The 17,100-nt window shown below is 49.0% G+C and overlaps 7 protein-coding genes across 7 annotated transcripts; all 7 read right to left on the reverse strand.

The window, feature by feature from the left end:
• Positions 1-1,334: 1,334 nt before the first annotated feature.
• On the reverse strand, positions 1,335-4,748 carry DQ04_00191230 (hypothetical protein; the record flags this gene model as incomplete). Its single annotated transcript, XM_009308411.1, has 1 exon — positions 1,335-4,748. The coding sequence occupies one exon, from the start codon at positions 4,746-4,748 to the stop codon at positions 1,335-1,337; it is 3,414 nt and encodes a 1,137-aa protein (XP_009306686.1).
• Positions 4,749-5,817: 1,069 nt separating this feature from the next.
• DQ04_00191240 (putative aconitase) lies at positions 5,818-8,514 on the reverse strand (the record flags this gene model as incomplete). The annotated part of the gene is made up of 1 exon (XM_009308412.1): positions 5,818-8,514. One exon carries the CDS (start codon positions 8,512-8,514, stop codon positions 5,818-5,820), a length of 2,697 nt encoding a protein of 898 aa, XP_009306687.1.
• Positions 8,515-8,801: 287 nt separating this feature from the next.
• On the reverse strand, positions 8,802-10,157 carry DQ04_00191250 (hypothetical protein; the record flags this gene model as incomplete). Its single annotated transcript, XM_009308413.1, has 1 exon — positions 8,802-10,157. The coding sequence occupies one exon, from the start codon at positions 10,155-10,157 to the stop codon at positions 8,802-8,804; it is 1,356 nt and encodes a 451-aa protein (XP_009306688.1).
• A 582-nt stretch (positions 10,158-10,739) lies between these two features.
• On the reverse strand, positions 10,740-12,236 carry DQ04_00191260 (Protein XRP2; the record flags this gene model as incomplete). Its single annotated transcript, XM_009308414.1, has 1 exon — positions 10,740-12,236. One exon carries the CDS (start codon positions 12,234-12,236, stop codon positions 10,740-10,742), a length of 1,497 nt encoding a protein of 498 aa, XP_009306689.1.
• Positions 12,237-12,427: 191 nt separating this feature from the next.
• Positions 12,428-13,750, reverse strand: DQ04_00191270 (hypothetical protein; the record flags this gene model as incomplete). The annotated part of the gene is made up of 1 exon (XM_009308415.1): positions 12,428-13,750. The coding sequence occupies one exon, from the start codon at positions 13,748-13,750 to the stop codon at positions 12,428-12,430; it is 1,323 nt and encodes a 440-aa protein (XP_009306690.1).
• A 178-nt stretch (positions 13,751-13,928) lies between these two features.
• On the reverse strand, positions 13,929-15,251 carry DQ04_00191280 (hypothetical protein; the record flags this gene model as incomplete). Its single annotated transcript, XM_009308416.1, has 1 exon — positions 13,929-15,251. The coding sequence occupies one exon, from the start codon at positions 15,249-15,251 to the stop codon at positions 13,929-13,931; it is 1,323 nt and encodes a 440-aa protein (XP_009306691.1).
• Positions 15,252-15,505: 254 nt separating this feature from the next.
• On the reverse strand, positions 15,506-16,651 carry DQ04_00191290 (vacuolar ATP synthase subunit c; the record flags this gene model as incomplete). The annotated part of the gene is made up of 1 exon (XM_009308417.1): positions 15,506-16,651. One exon carries the CDS (start codon positions 16,649-16,651, stop codon positions 15,506-15,508), a length of 1,146 nt encoding a protein of 381 aa, XP_009306692.1.
• Positions 16,652-17,100: the final 449 nt, after the last annotated feature.

Genomic DNA, 17,100 nt, shown 5'->3' on the forward strand with positions numbered 1-17,100 from the left:
TGTTCAGACCATACGTGAATCAACGCTGCGTATGTCGCAGTGATTTCTTCTTTTTCTATTGATGGCAACCTTTGAAGAACTTCTCTCGCCAAGGCATCCTTCCCGCTCTGCTCCAATACAGAGATCAGTGTTGCATACGTCACAACATCAGGTTTGGGAGGGTGAGGCGGGGTAATGTCCTCTTCATCTGTCGCCTCAACTGGTGGCGACGAGGCTTCGTTTGCTACTGCTGTCAATGTCACCGTATTACCTTCTTCCCCGGGGGAGGGAGAATTTGGCTCCATCTGCTGCAAAGGATTCGGACCCATTGACCGCACAATTGCGAAAGCGCTTTCCCAATCAAGTGTCTTTTCACACACCGCCAGGCACACATTGTATGCCTCAACAGGCTGTTCCTCGGGGAGAATACGCGTTTGGAGGAAGTGAACAGCACGCTTCCAGCCATGAAATCCCTCTGTTACACCAGTTTCCGTCGTATTGGCGAGTAGTGAGACGGCATCAATCAGCGTCTTGGGTGACTGCTTTCGAAAAATGTACCCAAGCTGCTCCACAAGTTGCCACTGCCTCGCTGCCGCGCACGTTTCAAGGAGGACAGTTAGATGGGCAACGTTTGGTGTAACGCCATCGCTCCCTACAGTACTATCGGCCTTCTCCACCAGCGTGAGGGAAATGCCACTGCGATCATCTACATGTTCTGCCATCAGCACCCCCGTGGATTCACTAAAGGACCGCAATGCGTCTTCCCATGCATGCATGCGCTTCGCAGCATGCAGGTAGGTAAGCAAGTCTTGACTATTGCGGACAAGATTGTGAGAATTGTGTATCGACGGCCTGGATGCCGCGACGGCCTCTTCATCCTTCTCAATAAGACCAAACAATTTCGCGACACTCTTGTCGCCCTGCACCGTCGTGGCGTGGGACGGCAGCGGCGTGTCAAACGTAGTTTGGTTTGCACCAAAGGGAGCTGCACGTGTGACGTGTTTGCGCGGCAACCGCATGGACCGTGCCAGAACCTGTTCGAGTGTGAGTGGCGGCATGTTGATGGATACACGCGCTTCCTCACTCGGTATGTGTATTGTTCTTGCAAGACTCTTTTGCACCGTCTTCTATCCAGCCACGACTAAGGAATACACCACCGTTTCTTCTATAACAGCTGAAGCAATGGAGTAGACAACGCAGCACGATATGTATATGCATGGAAAGAGAGAGAAAGAGAGAAATTGGGAGGGGTGACATAATACGCGTTAGCTTACTCTACTGGAAGAGAGCGAGCAAAACAAAAATAAAAATTGGCGATATAAAAGAAAATAATTTGAAAAAAGCGATGACAGCATTCAGGTCAGCATACCGAGCTTCATTGTCACACGCTCCAACTGTTCGTCCCCGTGCGCCGCCTCCACGGACGCAGCACGCGAAGCGAATGCACGCTGCAGCAACTGCCGCACGCGCTCCGGGACCCGCTCCACAGTGAGGCAGAAAAGCATCGCAACTTCAAGCGTGCCTGACTCATATGCGAGCCGGAACAAAAAAACCCACTCGCTGTCGTTGTTGGTGCTGCGTGGAAGTTGAAAGAGCGGCAGCAAACGCTCCACACGGTTCTTGGCCATGCAGTGGGCTATGAATTCACGCGTCCACGAGAGGGCGGCAACGCCTTCAGGGAATTCATATTCCTCAAGAAGGTTCAAGACACGATGCTTCATATCCTCATGAAGCGCCACCCGGTCTTTGGCAGCAACCGCAGCAACGACAGGAGTACCGGCAAAAGCATCCATCACGCTTGGCACACCCTGCAAGAGGCCATACAAGCCTCCTTCCAGTCGCTGTAGTTTGCGCCGGAAGAGGGGCGCCGAAACAGCCAGACTTCGCCCTCGACCGTAACAAGACCCATAACTGCCTGACGTGGCATCGTCGCCACGTTCCGTCATTCGTTGGAGCCGCTCCTGCTCCGCCCTCATCATCCACCTCAGGAGTGAAAAACGTCGTTGTAGCAGAATACGCAAGCACGTCAAGTAATCTGCTGGAGACTCGCAGAGTTTGAGCCCAGAGGCCTCGTATAGTGCAAGCACCAAATCCGCTATGCCGTCTGCGAGGTCCTCAAGAGAGAGGGGTGCTACCACACTCCCAGCATCACGTAGTGTTTGGAACGCCATGCTCTGCACAGTACTAGACAACGCCCACTCAAAGTAAGCGAGGGATGTTCCTGGGTAGTGCTGTAGCGCCAACGAAATCGCCTTGGACGGAAATGTAGCGAATACATATGGGAAATATGCATAAAAAGCGCAGTTTGGGTAAGGTACATCATCCAGCGCGTCAAGAATGTGTGGTGATTGCTCAACGATGATATTCTCCAACTGTAATTCCATAGCCCGTGATTGCTGGCACTCCACAGAAGTACGTCGAGCAGCCTGAAGATTAGCTAATATCACCGCGCACCTTTCGTGACCATTAAGAAGAACTGAGAGTCGCATTGGCGTCGTGCTACTTGACGGCGGCGCCTGCAGCGAGGAGACTACATAGTTGCTGAGGGCGAGGACAAGTGGTAGGTACCTGTCATCCACGCCACAGCGTTCCACCGTCTGTTCAATGGCGCCAGCTTCCTCCAACCAGCACTCCTCTGTCAATCGCAGCTGCAAATGACCCGACTCTCCCGGGATAGGCTCCGATAAGCCGCGCAAGGATGCAATAGAGCATGCTGGCCACGGGATGGCGAGTAACAAATGCAGCAGAATAGCAGTTTTCATCCACGGGAGTTCACCTTCACCAACCTCGTGCTTAACAGACCATGCCAAAGCGGACTTGAGCACATTACGAAGAGCACTCACCGTGGCTTCCTCCTCAAAAAGAAAATTCCCGTCCACTATTTTTCTGGTGTCATTTGCTGTTTGGTGACGACCGCCGCACGAGTTGGTGATTTCGCCGAGGTGCGGCACGAGGTGTGACGACCAGGACAAAAGCCTACTCTGTATCAGCTGTTCCTCGAGCAGTGGAAGGAATTCTTGCACAGCAGCGTAAAGCTGTGAATGCTCACCAACATGGAGGGCATGAACGTTAAAGAGACGTATCAAGTGATCCATTTCAACTCGAAAGCGACGATAGCTGCTTCTCGACATTCCACTCTCCCCAGTGTTTCTTTTAACCTTGTTTCCCGCCTCAACACTGTTATCATTCCTACAAAAAGAAGCTTCTCGTTCTTTAGGGATGAATACTTTCTCGCATACCACACGCGGACAGATTTCTCTCGGCACATCATCTTTTTTGTGGAGTTTATCCACCTCGTCCACGCCACCGGCCGTTGAAGTCACCACCGTCCCACGCTCGCAAGTCAACGAGGTGTCACTGTGTGCAGAGAACGACCGTGGAATTATGGCCAGCCCACCGCTATGCGTCCTATCATCATCAACAAGAGGAGGCTCTGGAGCAGGAATTACAGGATCCAACACGGGCGAGCAGCATTCTGACGCATGCAGCACCTCCCCAATGCGTGATACTTTTCGGCGGCGCACGATAAGAAAAACCTTCTTCTTAACCACTCTCCTGTGATGATGCACGGACCTGGATTCAGTATCGGCCGCACTCAGCTGTTCCGACCTTGAACGCTCCAATAACTCATCGGAAGCGTGAAGACGAGGTACCCGAGTAGGGAACTTGTATCTCACAAGAGGAACATACATGAGCTTTCCGTCTGAACAGAGCACAAGTGCTGATGAAGAAAGGATAGCACTACAAACAACAGCAGTATTGAAAAAACGTCGCGTAACATGGTGGGTGTCTGTGGTAGCAAGGACCAGAATACTGACAAAACGCGGACCCTCTGACCACAGCAATACGGGAGGCGGTGAGCTCTGCACCACACCATTATGGGTGGTCACTGCGAGAGACGACGACGCTATCAGCAGCGGCTTCATCGCACCCAATCCCGCCTCTGGAGGGATTCGGAATGTACGTGCAACGACACCAGAGGAAACAGCACATTCAAAGATACGTGTGTTGTGACGTGCAGCATATACCGCATGGCTGATTGGCCAGATGCAGGCGCCGAGCACGCCCTCTTCCCTTGGTTTCGTCCCTATTGGTTTCACACTCAGTGAAGCATTGGCATAGGTGGCTACGACACTACGCTGCACGGAAGAAACTACAAGAAAACTACTCACTGCATCCCACGCAATTTGAACGATTGGTGATTGCTCCTTCAGTACGACGCGGTGTGAAGCATTTACCGACGCTGAGACTGCCAACACCACCCCGTCTAGGCATCCGACTAAGAACGTATCCCCATCAAGCCAACAGTGTGCTGTAGCACGATTCGTATACTGTAGAGGGTCGCCAGCAGCATGGAGTGATACCGATCTCTCTACCCGAAAGCCAAAATGGCCTGAATCGGATGAATCTGCGGTGCTAAAAGTCACGAAAGTAACAACATCATGCCCATGCAAAACAGATAAAAGAATTTTATCGACCGAAGAGTACAGACATGGACACAGGCAATCAATCATCCGTGAAATGTCCGCATTGCACTTCGCCACCCCGCTTCCCACCTCGCTAGATCCGGCAGGGAGCACTGTCGTGGCATCAGCGACACATTCAAGCTCTCCAGAGCAGCTGTCCAAGCGGTGGGCGGTGACCCGGCCGTTGGTATAGCCAAAAAAGGCATGGGACTCCGTTGCAGTAAAACTGCAGCACGGAGAGTCTCCAGGGCAGGTAATGAAACGCACTGCATCGTCGTCCAGGCTAAGTCCCATTTCCCCCATAATTGACTCGCTTACTGTGCGGGGCATCTCCCCCCCTTCCCCCCTCCCTTTTGGGAATGCCCTACACTATGGGAAAAAGGGGAGGAAGAGACTGAATGACCAGCTGACAATGACGAAGATAAGCGTCAGATACCCCTCATTCATACAGAACTGCAAACTTCATTGACGTCACTCTTTACAGCTCCTCGCTTCAAAAAAACAAAAAAACACTGCCAAGGCAATGTGATTACTTCCCCCATCGATGCATAGCTCAGTTATATAATATTGTGTTATTCTTTCACTAAGAAACCCCAACAAAAAACAGAATCGAAAGCGAAAAGAAAAAAAATGAGGTGCACGCGAATGAGAGAAAATAAAGGGAAAAGAAAGGAAATACATGCGAAAGATTAGGACATGGTAAGCGCTATCACTCTGTACAGGCGTATCGTGTGTGCCAAGCTGTGGCGCATAGAAAACGCCAGTTGGTCCATACACCGGTGCAAAAAAAAACAAAATCATTTTGTTGTTGCAATTGAATCACATGCACAGTGTGATTTATTTCTCTATGTGCATATGCTCCCCTTTGGAATCACATATCGAGAACCTAATAGAGACGCAAAGAGAAGTATTTCTAGCTTATAACAATAAGCAAGTAATTCTCAAGTTACCCCTTAATGCCTATAGTCGCATCGCATCTCTTCTGGAGCGCTGCAAGGTTACGAAATCCATCGCACCTTCAGCTTTCATTCTCTCCCTCGCCCTCGTTTTTTTTTCTCTTTGCGTTCTCGCGCCAAACCACACACTCTCTCTCATACACACACACACACGCACAGAGAGACAATCCGGCCGCTCATTTTCCTTCTCTTACTGTACTTCCTTTTTTTCTTTTACTGTCGCAAAAATTAGTCGCTCGCATAATAATTTCATTCGCACACGCTGGAGTTTATTGCCAATATAGACCACATCGTTCATATAAAATTTTCTGTCGTTGAAAGCAGTGCCGACCTACCACTTCTCTTTTTGGATTATTTCACGTGGGACTGCCTCCATTTGACTTATTCTCCTTTTTTTTTGCTTTTGCCTGGGGGGGTTACAAGGCGCCACGAATCTTCTCCCGGAGAACGTATTGCAAAATGCCACCGTTCTCCACGTATTTCACCTCCATTTCCGTATCAATCCGGAGGATGGCCTTGAACGAGGTGCCGTCGTTCTTCTGCACGGTCACCTCCTGGCCAGGGCGCATGCCAGTGGAGAAGTCGAAGCTGAACTTTTCTTTGCCCGTGAGGCCGAGAGACTGCGCAGTCTCACCTGGCTTAAACTGCAGCGGAACGATTCCCATGCCGACAAGATTGGAGCGGTGAATACGCTCGAAGCTCTCTGCAATGACCACCTTGATGCCCTGCAGGAAGGGCCCCTTGGCAGCCCAGTCACGCGAGGAACCACTGCCGTACTCCTTTCCAGCAAGGATGACAAGTGGAATGTTATCGGTCTGGTACTTCATAGCAGCATCAAAAATATACATTTTCTCATTGGTTGGCCAATATACGGTAAATGGACCAGTCTGACCCTCACCGACAAGCTTGTTGCCAAGACGCGTGTTTGCAAATGTACCCCGCACCATCACAAGGTCGTTACCACGACGTGAACCATATGTGTTAAAGTCTTTTCGTTCAACCCCGTGCTCTTGCAGATACTTGGCAGCAGGAGATTCCTTGGCAATGTTCCCTGCGGGGGATATATGGTCAGTTGTGATTGAGTCACCAAAGAGGGCAAGGCAGGCCGCATTTTCTATTACATTGGCCGGTTTTACTTCCATACCCATGGACTCAAAGTATGGAGGATGATGTATGTAGGTAGACTTTGCTTGCCACTCATATAGTTTTCCCTCTTTCACTTGAAGGTTATTCCATTGCTCGTTGAGCGTTGTAATACTCTGGTACACTGACTTGAAGAGATCTGGTGTGACGTATTGCTTCACCACCGCTGCCACCTCTTCGTTGGTGGGCCAGATGTCGCGAAGGTACACGCCGCTTGCGATGGGCTCGGTGTCGAAATCAATATTGACACGCCCAACCAGAGCGTACGCCACGACAAGCGGCGGCGACGCAAGAAAGTTTGCGGCTGTCAACGGGTGAACACGGGCTTCAAAGTTTCGGTTTCCAGAGAGTACTGCAGCCGCAACAAAGTTGTTGTCGGTGATGCATTTTGACACTGCTGGGTCAATATCACCAGAATTACCAATACAAGTCATACATCCGTATCCAGTTGTGTTGAAACCCAGTGTATCCAGGGACGCCTGCAAACCAGAGGCTTCAAGGTACTTTGTCACCACATGCGAACCGGGCGACAGGGAGGTTTTGACACCCGGTGGCACCTTCAGTCCCTTTTCAATCGCCTTCTTTGCAAGGAGACCTGCTGCAACGAGGACGTTGGGGTTAGACGTGTTGGTGCAAGATGTGATAGCGGCAATCACAACACTTCCATGCCGCATCTCCGCCTCCTGACCATTGATAGTGTAATGCTTCACCTTGTCGTGTTCGCCAGGAGGAATTCCGAACCCCTTGAAGCCAGTCTTGGCACCAAGACAGGCGTTGAAGTCTGCTTTCATATTCTTTAGCGGCACGTGGTCATGTGGGCGCTTTGGGCCAGCAACGGCTGGCTCAACTGTGGAGAGATCTAATTCCAAGTTCTGGGAGTACTCGATCTGCTCGCTTCCAGTACGGAACATCTTAACAGCCTTGGCGTAGTCTTCAATGCGCGAAAGGTGCTCTGCGGTGCGGCTTGTGCAACGGAGGTAGTTGATTGTCTCCTCATCAATCGGGAAGAAACCGGTGGTGGCACCGTATTCCGGCGCCATGTTCGCCAGCGTCGCGCGGTCTGGCAGAGAAAGGCTGCTGACACCAGGGCCGTAGAACTCCACGAACTTACCCACGACACCAAGCTTACGCAGATTCTTCACGACAGCAAGCACAAGATCAGTTGCCGTGCATCCCTCTGACAACTTTCCAGTGAAACGGTAGCCCACAACCTGCGGCAGCACCATCGACAACGATTGGCCCAGCATACCTGCTTCTGCCTCAATGCCACCAACACCCCAGCCAATCACACCAACGCCGTTCACCATCGTTGTGTGTGAGTCCGTACCGACAACAGAGTCGGGGTAAAGAATGCCCTTATTGTTGAACACAACACGGGCGAGGTATTCCAGGTTGACCTGGTGAACAATGCCGGAGCCAGGGGGAACAATCAGCAGGTTGTCAAAAGCTTTTGAACCCCACTTGAGGAACTCGAAACGCTCGCGGTTGCGATGCATCTCAATATCCTGGTTCTGTTTTGCCGCTGTTGCGGTACCGTACTTGTCCACTTGAACAGAGTGATCAACGACGAGTTCCACTGGGATTTGAGGGTTGATACTCTCGGGGTTTCCGCCCAGACGCTTCGTCGCATCCCGCATTGCAGCCAAATCGACCACACATGGCACACCAGTGAAATCCTGTAGCACAACGCGAGCGGGTTTGAAGGGGATTTCGATGTTTTTATGGCAATTCTCCTTCCAGTTAAGGATATTCTCCACAGTCTTTGAAGTGACATCGAATTCGTCGCAGTTTCGAACAGCTGATTCAAGGAGAACACGAATGGAGAAAGGTAGAGTGTCGTATTTCGAATCGATCTCATGCAGCTTGTAGTACTGTGCCTCACCTCCATCTGCCTTCAAAGTCGCAAGGTATTTCTTGAAGGGGTTGACCTGGGGTCTACCAGCCTTCAGAGGAGTGGTACCACGTATCATTGCTTCTTCTTTGGTTTGGTGTGCTTTATCTGTTTTTGAGTAAGCTTCCTCTTGCACCCTAGACTGCAGTTCGGCAAAATCCCATAGATAAGAAAGAAAGAAGGAAAGAATCTAAAATAAAATACTGGAGATTTTCCACAGAATCAGAGAGACTAAAAAGTAGAAGGCAAACGGCAAAGGGCAGACGACAGCGTTTACGATAAGATGGATGCAGTCAAAAACACCAAGAAGAAAATTGTACAAAAACGCTCTAAGCGACGACGAGTCCACTGGCATCACCATTATTATCATTGAAACCTCGTTAACTCCTTCGTCAGTTGCCTGTTTCGTCTCATCGCATCACTGAGTTGCTGATGTAAGGATTCTACTTGGCTACCGTACAGCTTCACCAGATCTGCCCCGCGATGGCGCTCACTCTCCAGCTCCTGACGAGTTTTTTGTAGCTCTCGTTCTAATCTAACTCCTTGCGCAGCAAACTCGTTGCCGCACGCCTCCAACTGCGCCATCAAGGCCCCTTCACGCCCCTCAGCGTCTTTCAAGGCGTTGCGCAGCACAAGCACTTCTGCATCGAGGTCAACCCTTCTCTCACTGCACTCTCCTTCCCCATGCTCATGGAGAGTGTCATGGGCGATACGGGGATGATGCGCCAACAGAGTATCGCGTTCCTGCTCCATCCATTTTCTCTCTCGCGCTTCCTGCAGAAGGGTCACCTTGAGTTCCTCCACAGTGTGGGCGAGTTCCTGGACCTGCCGCAAGGCCTCGTGCTTCTCCCGCACATGTTCGTCGACACTCTCTTCCCAGCGCTGCTGTGCAGTGCGAAGCCGTTCTCTCCATTTTCTTTCAGTTTCCGCGAGACGATCACTCCATTCGTTTTGAAATTTATCGCGCTCCTGGGCGGCCGCAAGCGTCGCCTGTTCCTCCATATATTTTAAACGACACGTCAGCTCGTCATTCTCTATCCGCAGGCTGCTCAAAGCTTCTTGAAACTGCTGTCGGTGACGTCTCTCATCCTCGCGTCTGCTTTCCTCCAGTGGTCGCATGTTATCCAGAAGCTCTTGTTCAGTGCGCTGTTTACATTCTGTCAGCATTCCCTCAGCTCGCTCCAGCTGCCGGCGCAGATTATCTACTTCGCGGTGGTAAGACAATTTCTCGACTTCGCTCAACGGGGCGGTGCATTCCACAGCCCCTCTTCCTCGCGAACGCTTCACCACGATAAGAGGGCCCAGGTGGGCCCCCTGCTTCACGGAAAACTTTGTGAGCCCAATGTTCGGATTCACTGGTACCAATACCTGCAGACCCGTAGACACAGCCTCATTCGGCATCTTCTTGACAGTCTCATCCTGCCACTGATTGGTGAGTCCCTCGTCGTGTGATGCCTGGTACCGAGGGGAGTAAACAACAGGCGCTCTGCCGGTTCCAGTGGCACTGTTATCCGACTGCACCGAGACGTTCATGTGGGACGCCATTGAAAGGGCTGGTGGACATCGGTGACCGAAGACAGTTTCCCACTGAGATGCTGCACTGTGGGAATAGGAAGCATTCAACGGGGTTCGTACTACAGGAGCGGAGGACAACAGAGTAGTGACAATCACACAATTGCCATTCATGCTGCTCACGTGTGCCTGCGAGTCAGATGCATCCATACGTTCTCTAATGTACTTTCGGTCTTCCTTGTGACGTGGAGGCTGAATCACCTGTATATAAAAAAATAAAATTAAGAAAGGAAAAGAGAGTGGGAAAAAAAGATTGACCAGTTAAGTATTCATCAACGATTCTTCTCCGCATCGTACTGCTCATGTAGTGCAGCGAGAGCGGGGAAACGAATATCGATGATGAGTCATCTATCATTGCATCGGTGGGAAAGAAACAGCTGCAAGGCCAATCCAAAGCCCCTGAAGTGGTAACAGAGACTCACACGCCAGCATTTTCCTCTATATATCCCTTTTTATGTGCTTTTGCATTACAACTTCCCTGTGTGAGAAGCTTGTTTTGCTGAGAATGTGTATATCTTCAATTACTCATCCTATTCCTCGAGGCGATCATGACGCCCCTGGGCGCGCGCCCCCTTGAAGAGCAGCAACTCTATCGAAACGTGTGTTGTTCTCTTCAGAAATCACACGATGCAGAAGCAAAGGAACCAATGACGCACAAAAAGAGACTACCTTCATTATAGCATGCTTGCGTTGCAAGCTGTGCTGTATTTATCGCCTGTGCGCAATGGAAAACTAAAAATCGTCACTGTCTTCATTGACCTCAAGTTCGTCATCTTGATCGTCATTGTCATCATCGTCGTCAAATGAGGAATATGAACCTTCCGATGCTTCCCTTCTCATTGCTGCTGCTACTGCTGCTGTCCCGGAAACCGCTGCTGGTACTGCCACTGGTGCGGCTGCAGCCGCCCCTACGGATGATGCTGCAGGAGTCATCCGAGTTGAAACAGAAAATCCACTGGTGTTTGCCACTGGCGCCGACAGAGGAGGACGTGTGCCCGCGGACACCTGTGACGATGGCACTGGTAAGGAATCTGCATTTGCAGATGCAGCGTCGTCATCTTCATCTTCATCTCCATCATTTGTTTCTGTAGACTCCTCTGTCCACTTATGAGCTCCTGTCTTGATGTTATAACTCTTGTTCTGGCCCGATTCTGAGCTTGATGCCGGGGCCAACCTGCCTTCAAGAAGATCCTCAATCTCAGGTGGGCATTCGGGAATTCCTTTCTCTTGGCAGCGCTCAGTCATGCGGAGTCCGTGGTTCGGAAAGATAACATCATAATGCGGTTTCGCTATCTTTGGATCATCCTCAGTAAAATCATACACATGAACAAAACGATTTGCTTTAGGATCCAGGCGCGCCGCCTTAAAACTGCTCTTTAGGCCGGGCAACCGGAGATGGAAAGGTTTAAAAGTCATATGGTGACTCGACTCTATGACGGGATCAGTTGATGCAAAAATGTGAAATGTGATATGGTCACAATCACGGGTACGAAGTTGTTTGCACGCCACATGCACCGTCATATTTTTGCAGTTACGCAGAAACACGCTACCTTCACAGGCAGCGATAATGAGCTCACCGCCCTCGCAATCATCCACAGTGATGCTGTCAAGAGGGTCCAGGACGTACACGGTGCAATCTTTAAGGTATTCCAGCTGTATTTGCTGGCCACTAACTTGTCCTCCGCAACGATAAAACACGCGACTCGTCCACTTTGACAGATAGTATGTGGTGTCTTCGCCAGTTTCTGCTTTCATTGGAGCAGCCTGAGCGACAGAAACTGCCGGAGGAGATGCAACGGAAACGGATTTGGTGGTTTCATCTTCTTGTTTTGCGGTAACATCATTCTCACCTGCTTTCTGCTTCATAAGCGTCGTCAGAACAGGGCCCCTGGCATCACGCAAATCCAGTTCACGAATGAGATCTCCTTTATCCTCCAGGGCACTCGCCGAGAGCCCGGCTTCTTGTTTCAGGACATTTACAGTATATGTCAAGCCAAGGTACTCGAGGTAGTCAGCCACAATGGAAAGAGCCTGCCGTCCCTGTGTAGACTCCTTTGCCTCTTTAAGCAAAGGACTTGGCACAAACAAATCCACAGCCGCCTTTTCATCCTTTGAGATCGCCCGGAGAGCGGCATCTACAATCATCGCCCGCATCTTTCCAAGTTCTCCTGAGATCTCTAACCTCTCACGAATACGCTTCTCCGTGACTGGTTTATTTACCTCCAGCATTCTTGCTTTTCCTTTTCCGTTTCACAACTAGAAAAAATCAATCAAGTAAATAGTTTTTCTAATGAAGAAGCGACAAACTAAAAAAAAAAAAAAAGAAGCGCACTCAAACATTCACAAATTCCTTTCTGAAAGGCACAATTTAATAGATGAAACCGTTTTTGCATGTCAACTTAATAATGTATTCTATCTCTTTAGCCTTTACGAGGACCTTCTGAAACTTCAGCAGCTTTTAGCCCATGATTTGATGACTGCTTTTCGCCAAGTAGATTAACAATAATAGAGCGCACACGCGAATTTAGTTTCTCAGGTTCCCGGTCGTATTGAAAAAAGAGAAATCCTATTGAAAATAAGTAGAGAAGGAATACGAAATCATGACGGGGGTATGGGATGCGACCTAGTCGGTATTGTGTGATGACAAATGATCTAAGGGCGTACATCAAACAATACAGAGCCAAGTCCATGCGTCTCCCTTTCGGCTCAAGCAATGTGGCTATTCCTGCGAGAGAACAGGTGAGGGCAAAGTAAATCCCACCACGTATGTTACCTTGCGCTGCAAAGCACGCAAATCTCACAGTACTTCCAGAATATAGGGCCAAAAACAAAGAACTCAAAAGCACAGATCTTACAGCCCCCCGCAAAACCTTCAAAGGACGACGTTTTAATTCTTTTTGTTGAAAGAGAAGAGTAGTAACAAGCTTCAGTGGAAAATACAGCGGTAAGCCTACTTGCAGCATGTTTTTGCAAATGAAGGAGAAGTAAAATTGATTGCAGCTTATTCCTGAGTGTGCGTAATGACAGCCTATCTTAAAATGTTCTTTGGGGCTCTCTGGGATGCTGAGACCTTTCTCCATACACAATTCTACCAACTCAGGGACAAGCTGGTATCTTGCAAGCCCTGCATGACCCCGTACCAGACGGTTATCAAGCATGGACACCTTCGACAAGAACTGCTGATATGATGGAGGCATTGAGAACGGGGCAAAAACGACACTATATAATATTTGGGAAGCACTCAAGCACATCGTCAGAATATCATAATATTCGAACTCTCTCATCGGCTTTGGGAGCAAAGGCACAACGCGTCCCACACAAAAGCTATGCAGAGCACGGACAAAGACATAGAGAGACAAATCGGTTCGTGTCTCACGGTTCATCACTAATGCAGGTAGAGCACAAATGCACCCAGACAGCAGAGCAGCAGCCTTTTCGGTAATCCGAAAAAACGAGGGCAATCCTGCAATCATTTGCTTTATGAGGCGATAGCAAGAGAGACCAGCCAATACAAACGCCCACTTTAATGGATCAAGGGAAAGAAACTCCCTTCCCAGCTGTCTTAAAACGCTCATTCGCAAACCTCCCTTTCCAAGCCGCTTCAAGATGCCTATTAGTATCCTTCCTATTGCCGCGTAAATGGCATTTCTTGAGGCCACAGAAGCGGTGCGCCTTACAAGCTCGATTGATACGCCATGATCATTTTCCTTATCCACAAGCCGCCAGTTCATTGAAACGGCCATTCAAGTACCTAATTCCAACCAAAGAAAAGAACCAAAGAAAGAAAAAAGGCTGACGTGCTTGCTTTTTTCAATTCCTAAAGCACACCGTATTCCATAACAAGCAAAACAAGGGAGGGGAGAAGCAAAGAGAAATCACAATATTCTTTGGGAATAATAAAATGAAAGACATCTTTGAGGCTCACCAGAAAAACGTCTGTTTTTCGATATCGATCAGATCCTCCACGACATCTCGAACCACGATCATCTCACCATCTTCCAATTCTCTTTCCTTTGCCATTTTAATATTTCCAGCATCTGCAACGGCAAAACGAGCCAACCTTTCAAGATCCTTTTTTCGTTTTTCTTGGCGTTCCCTCTTCTTTCGTTCTTCCCTCTCTTGCTGTGCTTTTTTCCTTGACTCTTCCCTCAGCTTCACAAGTTCCTCAGCCCTTTTCTTTTCCTCAAGGATCGCGCCCACCTCCTCTGAATCATCAATTTTTAGCGTCACTCCAGCAATCGTCTTTCGTTGGGTTTCAGTAGAAACAAAGTCGAATAATGCAATGACATGGCCATGCTGAAAGTCCATAAAAGTAACTTGTGACGAAGTCAAGCACGTCACATTCCCATTACATCCGGTTGTAAAATCATTAGGAAGCTGATTCGAGGAAGCAACCTCCCTGTAAAGATCCACAAGTCGCACTACCTTTGACTTAGTATTGTCTTCAACAAACCCACTTAATTCCAGTGGCGAGGAACGATTTGAGAGGCCACTTTCAATCAAAACACCGCTCCCGCTAAGAAAAAGCGTTGAAGGAGATATGGATGCATTTAAGAACTTGATATGACCCCACCACTTTCCCTTGTAACTTGAAGAAACAATACGATGCTCTCTTGTACTATAGGCCGACACTGTGATGCGCTGGCGTCCGTGCCGCGCAAGGGCAGACTCATCAGCGGTATCCAAGGGTATTTTACTCAAAGCCTTCCAAATATAGCCATCTCTTGAGTAAAAAAGTACGTGTTCCGAAGATGAATTCTTCAGCGTTACAACAACGTTCATAAGATAAGAATGATCTTCAGAGAAAAAGATCGTATTGCCCTTAAACCCCACTTCTGTTATTTCCTTTCCTGGCCAGTAGGCAAACGAAAGCATTGTGGTATCCTTCACTGTTTCCTCAAGCGAGGCTTCCCCTTCAAAGGACACAACAGTCATGTTGATAACACTCTCATTAACACGATGTGGCTTTAGTGGGCACAAGAGAGCACCGTCGATGACAACACCCTTATCACCACAGAAAGGGAACTGAGTCTGTTGAACCGAGAGACTCTTGCCTCCATCAAAGGTGCAAATTGCTGTCGTATTGTGTGAACCGTCTTCACAGCCGTCTTGGTGTACACGAGCACAAGCAACACTCTCCGTAAGCCTGACAGCCCCTGATGGTTTCCAAACATCATGCTCAGTATTCAGATGAGCCACCTGAATGGGCGTTACCACGAATGCATGAGATGTGTTGAGGGTCATGATCCACACCATAACCGCAAGAAGGCAATACAACATTTCCTTCTCTCCAATAATAAATAGAAAAAAAAACACAACTAGCCTTTCTTTTCCTTCTTCAAGCGACCCCACCAAAAAAAAAAATGTTTAAACAAGAAAAGAAGCCAACAGATAACTAAGACAAAGTTCGTGTGTAATTTGTGGCATGTCACCTTCTTCGATGGGTGAAAAAAAGTCATATATGAGAAGGAAATGGAAACACGTTATTTTGTCAAATGCTATGCCTTCTGGATGTTCGTAACTTTTAATGAAACATAGGGGTACTCGTACTGTAGTGCTCCAGTATCAGTTGTCGGCTCGTTTGCCAAAGGTGAAATTAAATTAGGATAAAGCTGTGATATCTTTTTCCTAATTTCCATTTCTTTTTTGCTATCTACCTGCAGCACAACTGGTATGCAACGAGGGGGCAAGCCATATTTCAATAGGCTTTCCACAAAGACACGAAGTGCCTTCACATGAATCCATGCCACGTAGCATACAGAGTATTGTTGCCAAACCACGGTGTACAGTGTCTTTCGCTCTTTTTCAGCCTTTTGATTTAGCTCCTTTATTTCTATCACCGAAAGATCATCAGCTCCATCAATTTCACGAACAATAAACCGTTTCTTTCGACAAGCCATCTTCACATCGTCCATCGCTTTGCGAAACGTGACAATACTGTTCAGCACATACTCCTTGTCTTCGGCAACGACTCGGTTAGATTGGGGACAGATAAACTCATTGAGTGACCAGTACGTCTCAGTCCAATCCTTTTGTGACGCCGCAGGCACGGCAACGAAAATCGTCACAAGCATTTCGGTCTCTACAAAGCATTGATTTTGTTGATTGTATAAAGCGACCAACTCACGAATAGGCTTAACAGAAAGATTTCCCTGACTTTTCCTCGTTGCTGCGTTCAGTTTGTTCCGTGTATCATTGTACTCAGTAAACAATACACGCACCCGTTCTTCCACTGATGAAGATATTCGTGAAAGCTTCTCAATTAGGCTCTGAACACCTTCTTTTGTGTCAAACTGCGCTGAGCTCCATAAAAAATTCTTGATATATCCAGCAGGGGTCATCTCCTGTGTTTGATTAATACGAAGGGCAGTAACGACAGCGCGGGGCTTCTGGGAAATCTCCTCCATCAGTCCAATAAGTTTCTCCACAGCATTTTCAAGCTGCGGATCCAACTTTGAGAGGTCATCGCTTGCTTCAATAAGAGAATCCAGGGTTCCCACTTTTAATGTAGGTACCACAAACTGTCGTAGTGCTTGACCCAGCGGTCCCATTTGTGTCACAAGGTACTTAAACTGGGAAGACGGAAGGGTATCCGCACACTGCGGAAAAAACGGCAGCCCTAAGATGAGAAAATTCTCTGACATGATCCTTTACACTATTGTGAAGTGCATTAAAAAGAGCAAAAAAAAAGCAAGAAATACATCAGACATATCCCCAATCGGTGGCCCAATATTATCCCACCCCCGGAAAAACAGGAAAAGGCACATCACAGACGAAGCAACAATTGCCCCGCAAGGCCATAGGGAGAGAACGGCGCCCCAAGCGCCCGACACGCGGCGAAAAAAAAGGAAGTGCGCCGCCCCGTCCCTCCGCAAAAGTGCGCCCGGTTTCGCCCCCGCCGCCCGCTCGGACGGCCGCGCCCCGCCAACCTCCTTTTCTCCTTTTCCCGCCCCTTCTTGCCGGGGCCACCGGCCTCCCCCCCCGCTGGCGCCCCGGCGGTGCGGCGCCTCCGGCCGCGGTTAGGGTCCGGGGTTTTTTTGCGTGTGGTGTCTGGTGTACCGCGCCCCTCGGGCCCCAGTGTTTTTTTTTTTTT

Source organism: Trypanosoma grayi, assembly GCF_000691245.1.
Source record: "Trypanosoma grayi strain ANR4 Tgr_19_V1, whole genome shotgun sequence".
NCBI classification, from domain to species: domain Eukaryota; phylum Euglenozoa; class Kinetoplastea; order Trypanosomatida; family Trypanosomatidae; genus Trypanosoma; species Trypanosoma grayi.